Below are 16,568 nucleotides of genomic sequence, written 5' to 3' on the forward strand. Positions count from 1 at the left end.
TATGATATAGTTATAGGTTTGCAACATTATTTCTGAGCTCTCTATTCTGTTCTCTGCAACCTCACCAGCAGTTGTTATAATTTGACTTTTTAAGAATAGCCAACCAGACTGATATGATACAGTATCTCATTGTGGTTTTGTTTTGCATTTCTCTAATGATCAGTGGTGTTCTATGTTTTTTCATATGCTTGTTGGCTATATAAATGTCTTCTTTTGAGCAGTGTCTGTTCATGTCCATTGCCTATTTTTAATTGGGTTGTTTTTTGCTTGTGAATTTGTTTAAGTTCCTTACGGATGCTGGATATTAGACCTGTGTTGGATGCATAGCTTACAAATACTTTCTTCCATTCCATAGATTGTCTCTTTACTCCCTTGATAGTTTATTTTGCTGTCAGAAGCTCTTTCATTTTATTAGGTCTCATTTGTCAATTTTTGGTTTTGTTGCAATTGCTTTTCGTGTCTTCATCATGAAATCTTTGCCAGGTCCTATGTCTAGAATGGTATTTTTTAGATTATCTTCCAGGGTTTTTGTAGTTTTAGGTTTGACATGTAAGTCTTTAATCTACCTTCCCAGCATCATTTATTAAATAGGGATTTCTTTCCCCATTACTTGTTTTTGTCAACTTTGTGAAAGATCAGATGTTTTTAGGTCTGTGGCATTATTTCTGGGCTCTCTATTCTATTCCATTTGTCTATATGTCTATTTTTTGTACCAGTACCATGCTGTTTTGGTTACTGTAGCCCTGTAGTATGGTTTGAAGTTGAGTAGCATGATGTTTCCAGCTATGTTCATTTTGCTTAGGATTACCTTGGCTATTTGGGCTCTTTTAGGGTTCCATAGAGATTTTAAAAATTTTTTTCTAGTTCTGCAAAGAATATCATTGGTAGTTTGATAGGAATAGCATTGAATCTGTAAATTGCTTTTGGAAGTATGGCCATTTTAACAATATTGATTCTTCCTATCCATCAGCATGGAACTTCTTCCATTTGTTTGTGTCATCTCTGATTTCTTTGAGCAATGTGTTGTAATTCTTATTGTAGAGCTCTTTCACCACCCTGGTTACCTGTATTCATAGGTATTTCATTCTTTTATGGCTATTGTGAATGGGATTGTGTTTTTGATTTGGCTTTCAGCTTGGATGTTGCTGGTGTATGATGCTACTGATTTTTGAACATTAATTTTGTATCCTGAAACTTTGCTGAAGCTTTAAAATCAGATCAAGGAGGTTTTGGGCAGAAACTATGGGATTTTCTGAGTATAGAATCATATTGTCTGCAAACAGAGATAGTTAGACTATCTTCTGATTGGGATGTCTTTTATATCTTTCTCTTGCTTGATTGCTCTGGCTAGGACTTCAGTACCATGAAGAATAGGAGTAGTGAGAGAGAGCATCCATGTCTTGTTCTGCCTTTCAAGAGGAATGTTTCAAGCTTTTGTCCATTCAATACGGTGTTAGCTGTGGGTTTTTTATAGACAGACCTTATTATTTTGAAGTATGTTCCTTCAATGCCTAGTTGGTTGTAGAGAGTTTTTTAATGAAATAATGTTTATTTTTATCAAAAGTCTTTTATGCATCTACTGAGATAATTATGTGCGTTTTTGTTTTTAGTTTTACTGATATGGCGAATCACATTTATTAATTTGCATATGTTGAACCAACCATGCATCCCAGGGATAAAGCCTACTTGATCATGGTGGATTCATTTTCTGATATGCTACTAGATTTGGTTTGCTAAATTTTATTGAGGATTTCTGCATGTAAGTTCCTCAAGGATATTGGCCAAAGGTTTTTTTGTTGTTGTGTCTCTGCCAGGTTTTGGTATCAGGATGATGCTGGTCTCATAGAATGAGTTAGGGAGGAGTCCCTTCTCTTCAATTATTTGGAATACTTTCAGTAGGAATGGTACCGGTTCTTTATACATCTGTTAGGATTTGGCCGTGAATTCATTTGTTCCTGGGCCTTTTCTAATTGGTAGGCTTTTTATTACTGATTCAATTTTGGAACTTGTTATCGGTCTGTTCAGGGATTCAATTTCTTCCTGGTTCAATCTTAGGAAGTTGCATGTTTCCAGGAATTTATCCATTTCTTCTACATTTTCTAGCTTGCATGCATAGAGATGTTCATAGTCTCTGAAGGTTTTCTGTATTTCTGTGGGGCCAGTAGTAACATCCTCTTTGCTATTTCTGATTGTGTTTATTTGGATCTTCTCTTTTTTTCTTTATTAGACTAACTAGTGGTCTATCTATCTTATTCATTCTTTCAAAGAACACACTCCTGGACTTGATCTTTTGTATTTTTTTCTGCATCTCAATTTCCTTTACTTCAGCTCTGATTTTTGTTATGTCTTGTCTTTTACTAGCTTTGGGGTTGATTTCCTCTTGGTTCTCTAGTTCCTCTAGGTGTGACATTAGGTTGTTAATTTGAGATCCTTATAACTTTTTGATGTGGGCATTTAGTGCTATAAACTTTCCTCTTAACACTCTTTAGCCATATCCCAGAGATTCTGCTATGTTGTATCTTTGTTCTCATGACTTTCAATAAATTTCTTTATTTCTGCCTTAATTTCATTATTTACCCAAAAGACATTTAGGAGAAAACAACCCTAATATTTGGAGCCATGCTTTTAGTAGTCTCATCCCTCAAAAGTATTAATTGCACTGGTCTTGGAAGAAAGTAAATCAACAAAATGTTTCCAATTCAAGAAATATAGACCTGGTGTGGTGGCCTACACCTACAAACCCAATACTTTGGGAGGCCAATGTGGGAAGATCTTTTGAGGACAGGAGTTTGAGATCAGCCTGGATAAGACAGTGAAACCCTATCTGTACAAAATACTTTTAAAAATTAGCCATGTGTGGTGGCTTATACCTGTAATCCCAGCTACTCAGGAGGCTCAGGCAGGAGGGATCACATGATCATGTGAGCCTAGGAGTTTGATGTTACAATGAGCTATGATCACACCACTGAATTTTAGCCTGCATATCAGAGTAAGACCCTGTGAAGAAAAAGAAAAAGAGGAAAGAAAGAAAGAAGAAAGAAAGAAAAGGAGGAAGGGAGGGAGGTAGGAAGGGAGGGAGGGAGAAAGGGAGGAAGGGAGGAAGGGAGAGAGGGAAAGGAAAGAAAAGAAAGAAAAGAAAAGAGAAAAGAAAGAAAACATGCAGTGATTTTATTACCTCTTTATTAAAACCAAGCACCTCACTCTGCTTTTTCAGGTAGGATTTCTTGACTTCTTCTTTGACATAATTACTAAAACCCTAGGCTATCTGGTTTTCTAAACACCAACAGTATGCAAACAAACCATTGTAAACAGGAGTTGAGATGTAAGAACTAACACTGAAGATAGAACCAAAAAGGAAAAAAAAAAAAGATTAGAATGAATATAATGAACATGTGCTTAGGAGATGTTTGTTTGTTTGTTTGTTTGTTTCAAAGATAGAGTCTGTGTGGTCCAGGCTGGCCTTGAACTACTGGGCTCAAGAGATGCTTCTGTATCAGCCACAAGTAGCTGGGACTATAGGCATGCACTACTGCACCCAACAGTGAATTTTCTTTATGATGACCAAAAGTCACAAAGAAACAGGACTATCATATTCAAAAAATCCTTGTTTAGGATTATAAGAAAATATACAATACATTTTTAGAAATCTGTATTATCAGAGTTGAAATGTAAAAGGCTTTAACACTTGAATTGGTAAGGTTCATTTATTTAGAACCTTCATCTTATTTAGAATCTATCATGGCCCAATGAAATGAAATACATGAGAAGTTAACAAAACAGAACTGGTTTTATTTTCCAGATTGGAAGAAAGAACAAAAAGAGTCTTATATACCAAGATTCTAAGGACATACAAGCCCAGTTCTGCAGCCCCAGCCCCAGAGATTATTGTAAAAAATGCTGATATAAGACAGAAAGACTCAGATAATCAACAATAAGATAATCAACCCTGCAAAAATAATTAGGAATACTTCCTACTCAAGATGCATGATTCAAGAATATGGGACAATAGCCAAATGTAAAACCAAAAAAAATAGTCACTATCAAAGCACAAAATATCTTGTGTAATATTGAAATATTGCAGGGCTAAGAGGTCACTTCTAGTAATGATATTCCTTGGATAAAAAGGGATTTTAAAGTCTAAAAGAAGTTCAACATTGCTGAATAACCAAGAGTTTGGTGGCAGAAAGACTAAGAAATAAGGCTAGCAAGGTGGGTAGAACCTGGGTCTTGATGGGTTTTATAAAATCATGTAAAGGAGTTTGTATTTCATTATAGGGACAATAGAAAACCAAGAAAGGGCTCTAAATAATGTAGGTATGAACAAACATGTATTATAGAAAAAAAAATAGTTACAAAGTGGAGGTTAGTTTGGATGAGAACAAGACTTTAGGAAATAAGACAAGGTTTGTGCAGAGGTACAAATGGAGGATAACATTGGACTAAACTAGGGTGCTAGCAGAACTGTTGGAAAAAAGTAGACGAATCCAAGAGATATGGGAGGTAGAAATGACAAATCTTGGTGATTGATTCGATATGGAGAGTAAGGGGTAGAAAACTGGCAAAAATGGTTCCAAGTTTCTGGCTTGAGCAACTGGGTACATGGTGGTACTACTGACTGAAAGAGGAAACAAAATGGAAGAGGAATATGTTTGTCTGTTTGTTGTTTGTTCTGTTATGTTTGTTCTTTAAGGTGGGGGAGGGAGATGAAGATAACGAAACCACATTGGATATGCTTAGTTTAAGAAGTGTGTGGAATAGCCAAGTGGGCATGTTCAGTAGACAGTTGGATATAGAAATCTGACATTCAAGAGAAGGCTGGAATGAAGATTGAGATGGGAGTCATTGGCATTTACATATATACAGTAACTACATCACATAAATGAATGAAATCATGTAAGAAGTATGCCTAGAACAAAACAAGGAAAAACACAAACACCTGAGGGGTGAACAAAAAAAGACTAAAAAAGATCTTTATATCACAGAGGTCTTTGATGTACCTGTGTAGTATTGTGGAAAATATTCCAGAAAGCATAGTCATAAAAGTGTAAAGAAAACAAGATATAGTACTTATTATTGATATAATAGTATTCTCAGATCCCTTCCACTGGGCCAGTGAAACCATCCTTCAGCTACTTTGGAAAATTACTATCTGTTGAAGGGAGTCAGTCACCTCACCTAAAATGTCTGGAAGACTATGCCTTTCTCCATGGGATCCACAGGCAATGACTCATTGAGATGAGAGTATACAAGCATGGTTCCTTTGCCTTAAGATAGGACAGATCTTTTAGTGTCATGTATGCCCCATATCTTCTTATGAGGTCAAATTGAGGCTACACCTTTGTTTTACTTCTTCTCTTTCCCTATCTTCCTTCCCTTACTTCCTTATAGGTTTCTGCTGTAAGTGACCTCTCAATAAATCATTTGCTGAAGAATCCTTCTTTCATACCTTGTTTCTAGAGAACCTAATCAAAACACCAGAGAGTTGTGGTGTCTCTGAAGCCAAACAGATAATTATTATTAAACCATATATTTATACTTTATGCATGTTTCTACATGTATTTTTATTTCATAATCAAATAAAGTTATGGAGGGAGAAGTCAACCATATTGGAACATATGAACAGACAAGTGTTCATTTTAGCAACAGAACCAGCATTGGACTTCTTGGCTGCAGAAGTTGCCTTAGAGTCATGGGGTTGGAAGTCAGACAGTAGTAAGTGAATGAATGGGTGAGAGGTAAATAGATACAATGAAGCATAGCACTCCTTCAAGAAATATGGCTATGAAGGGGAGCACATAATTAAGGCAGTATCTGGAGGAAAAAATTTTAAATTTAAGATGAGTGATTTTTAAACATTATCATGTTTAAATGTTAATGAGCCAGAGCCAATAAAAAGGAAAAGGTTGAAGATCTAATAAAGGAGAGATAAAATTGAGGGCAAAAGACTGGAAAGAATTGTTTATTAGATATTACAAAGGTGATTCAAGCCTGGTCCAGGGTGTTGTCAAAGAAGAAAAAACTTTGACATGTTTTTCTACCTTGAGAGTCTGAGCCTATGACTTTTTTCTAAATCTAATGTAATGTATTCAGAGACCAGAGTACTTGAGTTCATCTGGTGGGAAACATCTGAAGTTTTGGTCTGTGGCAAGCATTTATCACAATCTTCTTTCATCCTAAGAGTTAGGGGTACTTACCCGCCAATGTCCTGCTTCACAAAGTCCCCAGGTTCTTGTCGTCTTGATTCCCCTTGACCAGTGGTTCCAGGGAGAATATTAATCAGGAAAAGAATCCCAAGGCTGGTCATATAATAGTGACTCATTTGTGTGATTATCATCTTCTTAGGCACAAACTTGGAGAGACCTGTGAGATTCACAGTTTAGAGAAGGGGTAAGAGGTAAGGCGTAGAAAACAAAGTGAGAGAGTAGAAAGAGGTAAAAGAGAGAGAGAGAGATAAAGAGATGTTACTAAACTCTATTGGAGCCATTTAACTTCTCCAGTGTCTAGTGACTCAGTGCTTAATTCAACAGTCCCCTTTTCCCAGCTTGTCAATGCCACCAAAATCACTCCCAATATACCCTTCTCCTAAATACACCAGAGCCATCTAAGAAAGGATGCATAGAGTAGCACAAAGAGCTCTAAGTCAGTAATCGGGAGTCTGAGGTTACTGCAACATCTCTTTCCTTGGCTTCCTGCCATGTAACTACGTAACAGGATTTCCCTCAGCTTAGATTACCTCTTATAATCCAAGATGTTAAAAATATTCTCTCATGTCTTTATTTTATTTCCCTCCAATCCCCTGTTTGATTATTAGTGTTACAAAATCCTTTGCCTTGGTTAACTGTGTAATATTTAGAGAATCATAGTTTTCTAGTATATTAAGACCTGGAGTCTCTTTATAGCATTTTTGGGATTGATTTTCATCTTCATAGAGTTAAGCAATTTTCCAAAATAATAAATGGCCTGAAGTGGATAGACTGTTTCCTCTAAATTAGGCTGAGAAAATATTGAATTAACGAGACATGATGGCTCTTGAATAAGAATGCTGTATTTCCCCATAAAGAGATATTTGAAAGCAAACTTGCTCCTTTAGGTAGGGGCCACAACATAAAGATAAATCCAAGCCTTCTTCCTGGCACTAAAGAGGTCAGCAAATTGCACTGGTGATAGAATTAGTGATTTAGATTTCCCTATAAGCAAGGCTGTTTTATGAACTCTGGATCAGTGGAGATTTACCCAAGGCATGGGGTTAAGAAAGCAATCAGTGAAGTGACGGTTACTTGCTACCTCTAATTTGTGGCTTCTTAGAATATGAGACACTGAGAAATGGAAGGAGACCTAACTGTGAACCAAAACCATACCCTTTTTCAGTCATATCAGTGGATAAATTTTCAGAAGAAATGGAGGGATATATAACTGTTTTTTTTATTCCCAGAAAAGCTTACGCAAGAGACCAATATGTAAAACAGATACACATTAAGGAGCTATTCTGGTTGGTGAGATTAAGAACAAAAGTCCTTTTAAATTCATCCCACATCCCTCAAAAAAGCAACCACTGGGATCTATATTAGGCTGTCTTCATGAATCTGGTATAGGCATATGAAAAACTACAACACTGGAGAAGATAGACTTCTGACATGATGAAGTGTCTACATTAGAGATAGAGATATCATAGCATTAGATTACACCATATGAAATTGCCAACCTTTGACAATTTTGGTTTTAGCAAAGAAAGCAATTTCTTATGGTTAACCTAATATAAGAGCTGTGACATCCATGGTTTATGAACTATAAAAGAGTTAATGAACATTTTACAGGAGTATACAGGAATGGTACAGTTCAGAAAAACCATAGTATATGAGTAAGAAAAGATGGTGCATGATCAGACAACTCTGACCACAAGTAACATCCATGGTAAGGGCAGTAACCATCATATATGCTCAAATATTCACAGTGCTTTAGATTAGCAAACCCTAATGTTGTATAATCACATGACAAGGATTAATGCTCAGATAATCATGATACATGAATTGACAACCACTCTACAGGAACAGAGACACTTGGGCCAGGATATGAAGTTTAAATTGGAGAAATAATCAATGGAATATAAGACATAGCCATGATGCATGCTTAGAAAACATAAGTCCATGAATAATAATCCTGAGTGTAGGAGAAGATGGCCATGTGTAAACAGAGATCTATAGTGTGTGTTCTAATATATCACTATGGCTTATGTTCAAATTATCATGGTAGACAAGCAACAAACTATCACGCTAAGAATAGATGACAATAACATAGAATTCAATGTCCATGATTTGGAAGGAGAAAACTAAGACATATATTATGATACATTAAAAAGACAACAGCATCACATGAAATCATACTAAATAACATGTCTGTGATAGTGAAACAAAGAGCCTTCAAACATGATCACACATCCATGTAGCTGGAGGCAAATACAGTATATGCAAAGACAAACATGATACATGTGAAGAAGTATTTGGTATATCAATTCTTAACCATGATATATGCACACACAATATATGTATCATAGCAACCATGATACAGGAATTAAGTGACATGGTTTAGGAGCAGACTGCAGTGCTATGGAAGTAGACTACCATGGTGAAGGAACAGAAAAGGTCATGGTCCATGAGTAAGCATACAAGGTCAAAAAGTTTTCACTGAGCAGAAAGGTAAGATACAGTTGCAAGTGATCATAGTGAAGAATTGATATCCTTCGGGTAATGATGACAATAGTGAATAAATGCTATTTGTAATATATGAACACAAATATAATGCACATATTCATGGTGAATAAAATGAAAATTATAGTAAAATGGATATTCCGGCAACTATGATGTATGAGCAGGAAGTAAAACCTAATGCTGGTTTTAATCATAAAGCCAGGCTATGTTGCAAAAGTAGACAACCATAATGCATGCTTATATAAGTACAGTACACACACACACACACACACACACACACAAAATGTTCCATGATTTTACAGTCAACTATGGCACAATAGCAGATGCCTTTGGTAGAAGCAGATTGGCTATGAAACAGGAGAAGACAATGCTTGTTCAAACTCAGATAACCATGGTGTTAGAAGAGATTATTCATGATACAAGAACACATAATCATGACACATGCTCAGGCCATCATAATATGTAATTGCATGGCCAAATTAGCAAATAATTACAACCAATTCACCCTACTCAAGAGCTAAAAGAAGGAACAAGAAACAAATAGACAAAAATGTCATTAATAAGATGATGACTTGCAAATTAATATCTTCATTCCAGATATTACCTGGAATCCATATATGTAACTAAATATGGATTCCAGGAGATAACACATATCTTAAACTTATATCGTAACTCATAATAAAACTTAAATTCAGGTTAGGTTTAAGATGCATCTCACAAAACTCTGTACCTAAATGTCTGAGAGGCATCTTAAACATAACATGTTCAAATCTGAAGTTCAGATATGCACCCACATACACATATATAGATCTGGTCCTGTACAGTGTTTTCCATCTCAAGTAATGGTAACTCCACACTTCCATTTGCTCTGACTAAAAACTCTAAAGTCATTCTTGACTCGCCTTTAACTTTCATACCACACATCTGATCTATTAGCAAGTCTGATTGGAATTCCATTCAAAAGGAAGCATATCCAAAACAAAGCCTCAGATCATCACCTCTGCTGCTACCACTCTAGCTTGTCATCTCTTGTCAAGATCATTGTAAAAGCTTCTTATCTGGTTTTGCTGCCTCTATCCTTGCTCCCCTAGAGTCTGTTCCCCACACAGTGGGCAGAGGGAACTTTAAAAGTGTTAAAGCAGATAATTTCTTCCCTCTGCTCAAAATCCTCCAATTTTTTCCCATTTCAAAAGCATCGCTCTCCGCATTTATCAAGAATACAATATATTACTAACTCTAGTCACCATGTTGTACAAGAAATCTATTGGACTTATTTCTCCTATATAACTGAAATGTTGTATTCTTGGACCAACATCTACTCAGCCAAGCCCATACCTCCCAGCCCCTGGTAACTACCATTCTACTCTCTGCTTCTATGAAATCACCTCTTTTAGATTATTCGACACATAAGTGACACCATGAGGTATTCTTCTTTCTTTGTATGCTTTATTTCAGTTAACATAATGTACTCTAGGTTCATCCATGTTGTCACAAATGACAAGATTTCACTCTTTTTGAAGGCTGAATCATATTCCATTGTGTATATATGCCACATTTTCTTTATCCATTAATGCATTAATGGACAGTTAGGTTGATTGATATCTTGGTTATTATGAGTAATGCTGCACTAATGTGGAATTACATATATATCTTTAACGTACTAATTTCGTATCACTTGGATATATACCCAGTAGTGAGACTGCTGAATCATATAACTCTATTTTAAAATTTTTAAGAGAAATCCAGACTATTTTCCATAATGGCTGTGCTAATTTGCATTTCCACCAACAGTGTGTGAGGGTTCCCTTTTCTCCACATCCTCGCTAACATGTTTGGTCTTTTTGATAATGCCCAGTATAATAGGTGTTAGGTGATATCTCATTGTGGTTTCAATTTCCATTTCTTTTAAGATTAGTGATATTGAGAATTTTATCATATACCTATTGGCCATTTTTGTGTCACCATAAAAACTATAACTACATGAGAGAATACAAATGCTAATTAGCTGGATTTATTCATTCCACAATGTATATATACCTTGAAACATCACGTTGTACATGGTAAATGCAAACAATTTTATCTGTCAATTTAAAAATAAGTAAATACATGATCTACAAGGTCCTACATGATCTGATCTCCAAATAGCTGGCTAGTCTCACACCTTACTACCCTCCTGTCTCACACACTCCACTTCAGCCAATGTGGCCTCCTTTGCTGCTCATGAAATATGTCAGGCATGCTCCTGCATCAGGGCCTTTGCACCTGCTATTTCCTCTACCTGGGATGTTCTTCCATCCAATTTTCATATATTTTGTTCCCTCATTTCCTTCATAGTGCTTTTTGTGTGTGTGTGTGTGCAGAGAGTAGCTTTTTTTTTTATTGCATTTTAGGTTTTGGGGTACATGTGAAAAACATGCAAGATTGTTGCATAGGTGCATACGTGGCAGTGTGATTTACTGCCTTCCTCCCCTTCACCTATATCTGGCATTTCTCCCCATGCTATCTCTCCCCAACTCCCCACCCCCAACTGTCCCCCCCACTCCCGCCCAACAGACCCCAGTGTATAGTGCTCCCCTCACTGTGTTCATGTGTTCCCATTGTTCAACACCCATCTATGAACAGATAGTTTACATAGTGTTATTAAAATATCATCTTTTCATCGAGGGCTTCCCTGGCCACCCAATCTAATACTCCAAGCCTTCCACAGATTCCTCATACATTCTGTGCAGTTACCTGCCCTATTTTTCCTCCTTTGTGTGCAAAAAGAAGAAAAATTGCTTTTTTCTCAGATAGAAAAGCTCAGTGGGGATGAGGATTTTGTTTTTTTTTTATTCAAAGATATATGCCCAATGCATAGAAGAATATCTGACAAATAATAAGTAGTACTTAATAAATAGTGAATGAATGAATGTTATTGTAACTAAGTCACATTCCTAAGTGAGGAAAATTGGTAAAGAAGGATAAGGTGTAAGATGGGCCTTGGAACCTGCCAGACCAAGAGGCTACTGGGTACTACCAAATACTAGTTGTGTTAGGCTTTAATGACCTACTTCTTCAATTAAAAATGGGAATAATAACATCCATCCTGTCAAGGCTATAAATATTATGTAAGATAACATGTGTAAAATGCCTAATTAAACACCTGCTACTGGGATAAGTCTTCTGATAAGTCTTGTTCAAAGATCAATTCATTTTATCACAAACATATGAGCACCTTCTATGTACAAGGTACCAATATAACCAATTATTCTATTGGAATTCCTAGAACTTCTTTATTTCAGTACCTAGAAACCATCAGATACTGACATTATGCTTACAAATGTCCCTGCTTGGATGACAGGAGGGCTGTCTGCCAGAACTTTACCAGAACAAAGTCATTCCACGTGTTACTACCCAGATACTACAATGCCAATTCTGCCATTTGTTTGTCTCGACTTATCACCAGAGTTTCATTTAAGGTCATCTAATTTCACCTAGCCTCAAAGCACTGTCATTCATAAAGGTTTTGGAGTCAAAACATGTTAGTTTCAATTCTGGATATACCACATAGAAATTTGACATTGGGCAGGTTATTAGATTCAACATTCTAATCCAAAGAATGGATTAATCACTGTTCTTATAATAATTAAATAATCTAATTCATATATAGCATTAGCCTTATGCTTGACATATAGCAAACGTTGTTCACTGTAAACTACAGGTCAAGTATTTGACGTCTTTTCCTCCAATGAGCCTCAGCTCTACTCTAATCCAGTTGTCCCTTCCATGGCCACATCCTAAGACTTGTCATTACAAATCCATGATCTCAAATCACTCTCTGACCACATATTTCCAACATTTTTCATCTAGTGCCTTCATACTGTCAATTCTTCTCCACACATCCACCCCACTCCACCCCACCCCAAGGATTTCTAATCTATCAATCTTACAATCTTTGAATTGCTCATGATCAACTTCATGTTCTCGTTTTCTTTCTTACGCTGCTTGGATAACATACATAGTCCATAATTAAAATCAGTATAATAATTCTCTGGTATATACCCTGAACACATTGTATCTGTCATACTCTATTGTATCTGCCTGGAAAACCATAAACCTTAGTCAAATCCAACTCTCCATGTACAAATAAGCACCTTAATAGACACAGAAGAATCTACATAAAGCCTGACTGGCCTCTCTATAAATTTTCTTCAATATACTTCAAATGTCCCGCTATCTTTTTGCATTTGCCAAAACAATTCATTCTCCCACTTTCAGAGATAACTAATTTTTTACTTTCTTTTCTCCCTAGGAGAAGAAATAACAATGTTCCCAGAATCTCTGCAAATAGCTTTTCTTCTTATTTTACCAAGCAATCAAAAGGCAATATTCTCTTCTTCTTAATATCAACTATACCAACCTACCAGAATGTCAGCCATACACTTTAACTTTTTCTCTGTTACTAGAAGTGTCTGCTCCTATCTAATGCTAGCACTCCCACATGTGCCCTGGGTCCCATTTCTTGTCTCCTGCTTAAAGATATTATTTGGTTATTGCCTCATCTCTCCCACACATGTCAGTTTGTCTCTCCATACTGGCTCATTCCTTGTAGCATAAAAGTGATGCAATATCATCAATCATTTTGAAAAAAAATAAGAAAATCCACCCTTGACCTGACATTCCTCCGACTCTCATTTTTTCTGTCTGCCTTTTATGGTAATCCACTTCAATAATTATCTCTATCTCAACTTCCTCAACAATCATTCTCTTATACTATCTACATCAATCAAGTATTTTCATCTATCACTCCACTGAATCCACTCTTAGTATTAATTCATTCAAAATCTATGGAGTATCATCTATGTACCAGGCACCATTCTAAGTTCTGGGAATACAGCAGTGGACAAAACAGCCAAAAAGTGAATCAATGAAGAAAAAGAAGAACATAAAACTCTTCTCCACATCCATACGTTGATTTCTCTCTTCCATGCCCTATATTCAAAATATCAGCTTATCTTGTTGATTTTGGAACAGATCCAAACTCTGACCCCTTCTCACTGTCAGAATGAGGTTTTGTTTGTTTGTTTGTTTGTTTGTTTGTTTGTTTGTTTGATTTTAATATAATTCAGATTCACTCTCTTCTCAAACTTTCCCAGTGGATATTTTTGGAATCCCAGGTACTTGCCATGACCTGGAAGAATCTACTTTATTTGACCACTGGTTACATCTGAAACCTCACCTTTTTCTACTCTTGGTCTCCCATACTCATACCAATTCATACTTGTTTTCCTAATATTTCTTGAAAACACACAGCATGTTCCTGCCTCAAGAGACTTTGTACTTGCTCTTTCCTCTATCATAAATGCTTTTCCCATATCTCTCCCTCTGCCTCCTTATACAATTCCATTTTCTTATGGAATATATGACTACCTAAAATTACATTATGTACTTGCTTGTTTGTTTCCATTTCTCCCACTGGATATAAGCTTCATTAGTGCAGGAACTTAACTCTAACTTTGGGCAATAGAGTAGTGCCTAGCACATGATGGGTACTCAATAAAATATTTGTCAGAAAAAAAGTGTTAATTTTTTTTTATGAATTCATGCTCACACAACTCTAGGCATCCTTTTCTTCTCAAGGATATATTCTCAAGACTATCCTTCTTTTCTAAAACCTTTCCCCCATGCCCTTTCAATGCTTCATTTTATGGAAAACAAATTCTCCTATGCTCTCAGTTTTTTAAGGGGAACTCTTCCTTTCTCTTTCCCTTAAATAAATTGACTTTATATTAAAGGTACTACTTCATTAACTTTCCTCTGAAGTGTGACACGTGCATACTCCCATATATTATGCAACTGAGAGGCAAGATGAAAACTATCTCATTTTCTCAATGCCCCATTGAAATCATCCCTCCTCTACACATGTGCACCACAATCCTTCTTTTTTGGAGACAGAGTCTCACTCTGTTGCCCAGCCTGGAGTGCAATGGTGTGATCTCAGCTCATTGCAACCTCTGCCTCCCAGGTTCAAGTGATTCTACTGCCTCAGCCTCCTGAGTAGCTGGGATTACAGGCACACGAGACCATGCCCGGCTAATTTTTTGTATTTTTAGTAGAAACAGTGTTTCACTATGTTGGTCAGGCTGATCTCAAACTCCCAACCTTGTGATCCGCCCACCTCAGCCTCCTGAAGTGCTGGGATTACAGGCGTGAGCCACTGCACCCAGCCACAATCCTTATCTGAGGTTCATGCATCATATCTGTATTACTCACTGCCTTTTAATTTTACATCTGCCTCCTTGTAGCCTCTCCATATTGATTCAAAAACTATGCTCAGTTCATACTTTTGTCATTTTGTGGCTTTTCTGTATACTATTTTTTTCTTCAACATTTATTTTAAGTTCCAGGGTACATGTGCAGGATGTGCAGGTTTGTTACATAGGTAAACGTGTGCCATGGTAGTTTGCTGCGCAGATCAACCCATCACCTAAGTATTAAGCCCAGAATTCATTAGGTATTCTTTCTGATGCTCTTTTTCTCCCCACCCTCTGTGTATGTTATTCCTCCCCATGTGTGCAATGAACATACACCTGCATGTATCTTTATAATAGAGTGATTTATATTCCTTTCAGTATATAGCTAGAAGTGGAATTGCTGGGTCAATTGGCATTTCTGCTTCTGGATCTTTGCGGAATCACCAAACTGTCTTCCACAACGGTTGAACTAATTACATTCCTATCAGCAGTGTAAAAGTATTCCTTTCCCTGTGCAACTTCGCCAGCATCTGATGTTTCTTGACTTATTAATAATAGCTATTCTTACTGATGTGAGATGGTATCTCAATGTAGTTTTGATTTGCATTTCTCTAATGATCAGTGATGTTGAGGCTTTTTTCATATGTTTGTTGGACACATGAATGTCTTGTGAGAAGTGTCTGTTCATGTCCTTTGCCCACTTTTTAATGGGGTTTTATCCTGGTAAATTTGTTTGGATTCCTTGTAGACTCTATATAGTAGATCTTTGTCAGATAAATAGGCTGCAAAAATTTTCTCCCGTTCTGTAGGTTTTCTGTTCACTCTGATGATAGCTTCTTTTGTTGTGCAGAAGCTCTTTAGTTTAATTAGATAAGATTTGTCAATTTTTGCTTTTGCTGCAATTGCTTTCGATGTTTTTGTCATGTAATCTATGCCTTTGCCTATGTCCTTAATGGTATAACCTAGATTTTCTTTTAGAATTTTCTTCATTTTATAGTTCTGGGTTTTACATTTCAGTGTTTAATCCATCTTGAATTAATTTTTGTATAAATTATAAGGCAGGGGTGCAGTTTCAATTTTCTGCATAAGGCTAGGCCATTCCCCCAGCTCCATTTATTAAATAGAAAATCCTTTCCCCATTGCTTGCTTTTGCAGGTGTGTGGTCTTTTTACTGAGTTATCATTTATTTTCCATTGATCTACGTGTGTTTTTGTGCCAGTACGATGCTCATGGATAGGAAGAATCAATATCATGAAAATGGCCATACTGACCAAAGTAATTTATATTCCCATTAAACTACCACTGACATTCTTCACAGAATTAGACAAAACTCTTTTAAAATTCATATGGAACCAAAAAAGAGCCCGAATAGTCAAGATAATCCTAAGCAAAAAGAACAAAGTTGGAGGCATCACACTACCCGGCTTCAAACTATACTACAAGGCTACAATAACTAAAGTTCATACTTTTCATGTCACTATCATTTTCAGTATTTCACTGTTTGTGTAAATAATGTATCTATCATAGTTATTTGATGTGTACAATCTCTATGACTTTCTCTTCCATTCAGTCACATCCTGTATCTTATGAATAACTGTTCATATATTACAAATATTAAACTATGGTATTT

General features: G+C 36.3%; 1 protein-coding gene across 3 annotated transcripts in view; it reads right to left on the minus strand.

Annotated features, from left to right (window-relative positions):
• Positions 1-16,568, minus strand: part of GABRA3 (gamma-aminobutyric acid type A receptor subunit alpha3) — a 240,400-nt gene that overhangs the window by 145,907 nt on the left and 77,925 nt on the right. For 2 of the 3 annotated variants that reach the window (XM_021674574.2, XM_064371486.1), the window contains exon 2: positions 6,195-6,360. The exons of the other annotated variant lie outside the window; for it this stretch is intronic. In XM_021674574.2, coding sequence (XP_021530249.1) covers positions 6,195-6,334 — 140 coding nt within the window. In that variant the 5' untranslated portion in view covers positions 6,335-6,360. The remainder of the gene's footprint in view (positions 1-6,194; positions 6,361-16,568) is intronic. 3 annotated transcript variants of the gene reach the window in all.

Source organism: Aotus nancymaae, unplaced genomic scaffold, assembly GCF_030222135.1.
Source record: "Aotus nancymaae isolate 86718 unplaced genomic scaffold, 86718_ANA_hifiasm-v0.15.2.pri h1tg000138l, whole genome shotgun sequence".
NCBI lineage: Eukaryota > Metazoa > Chordata > Mammalia > Primates > Aotidae > Aotus > Aotus nancymaae.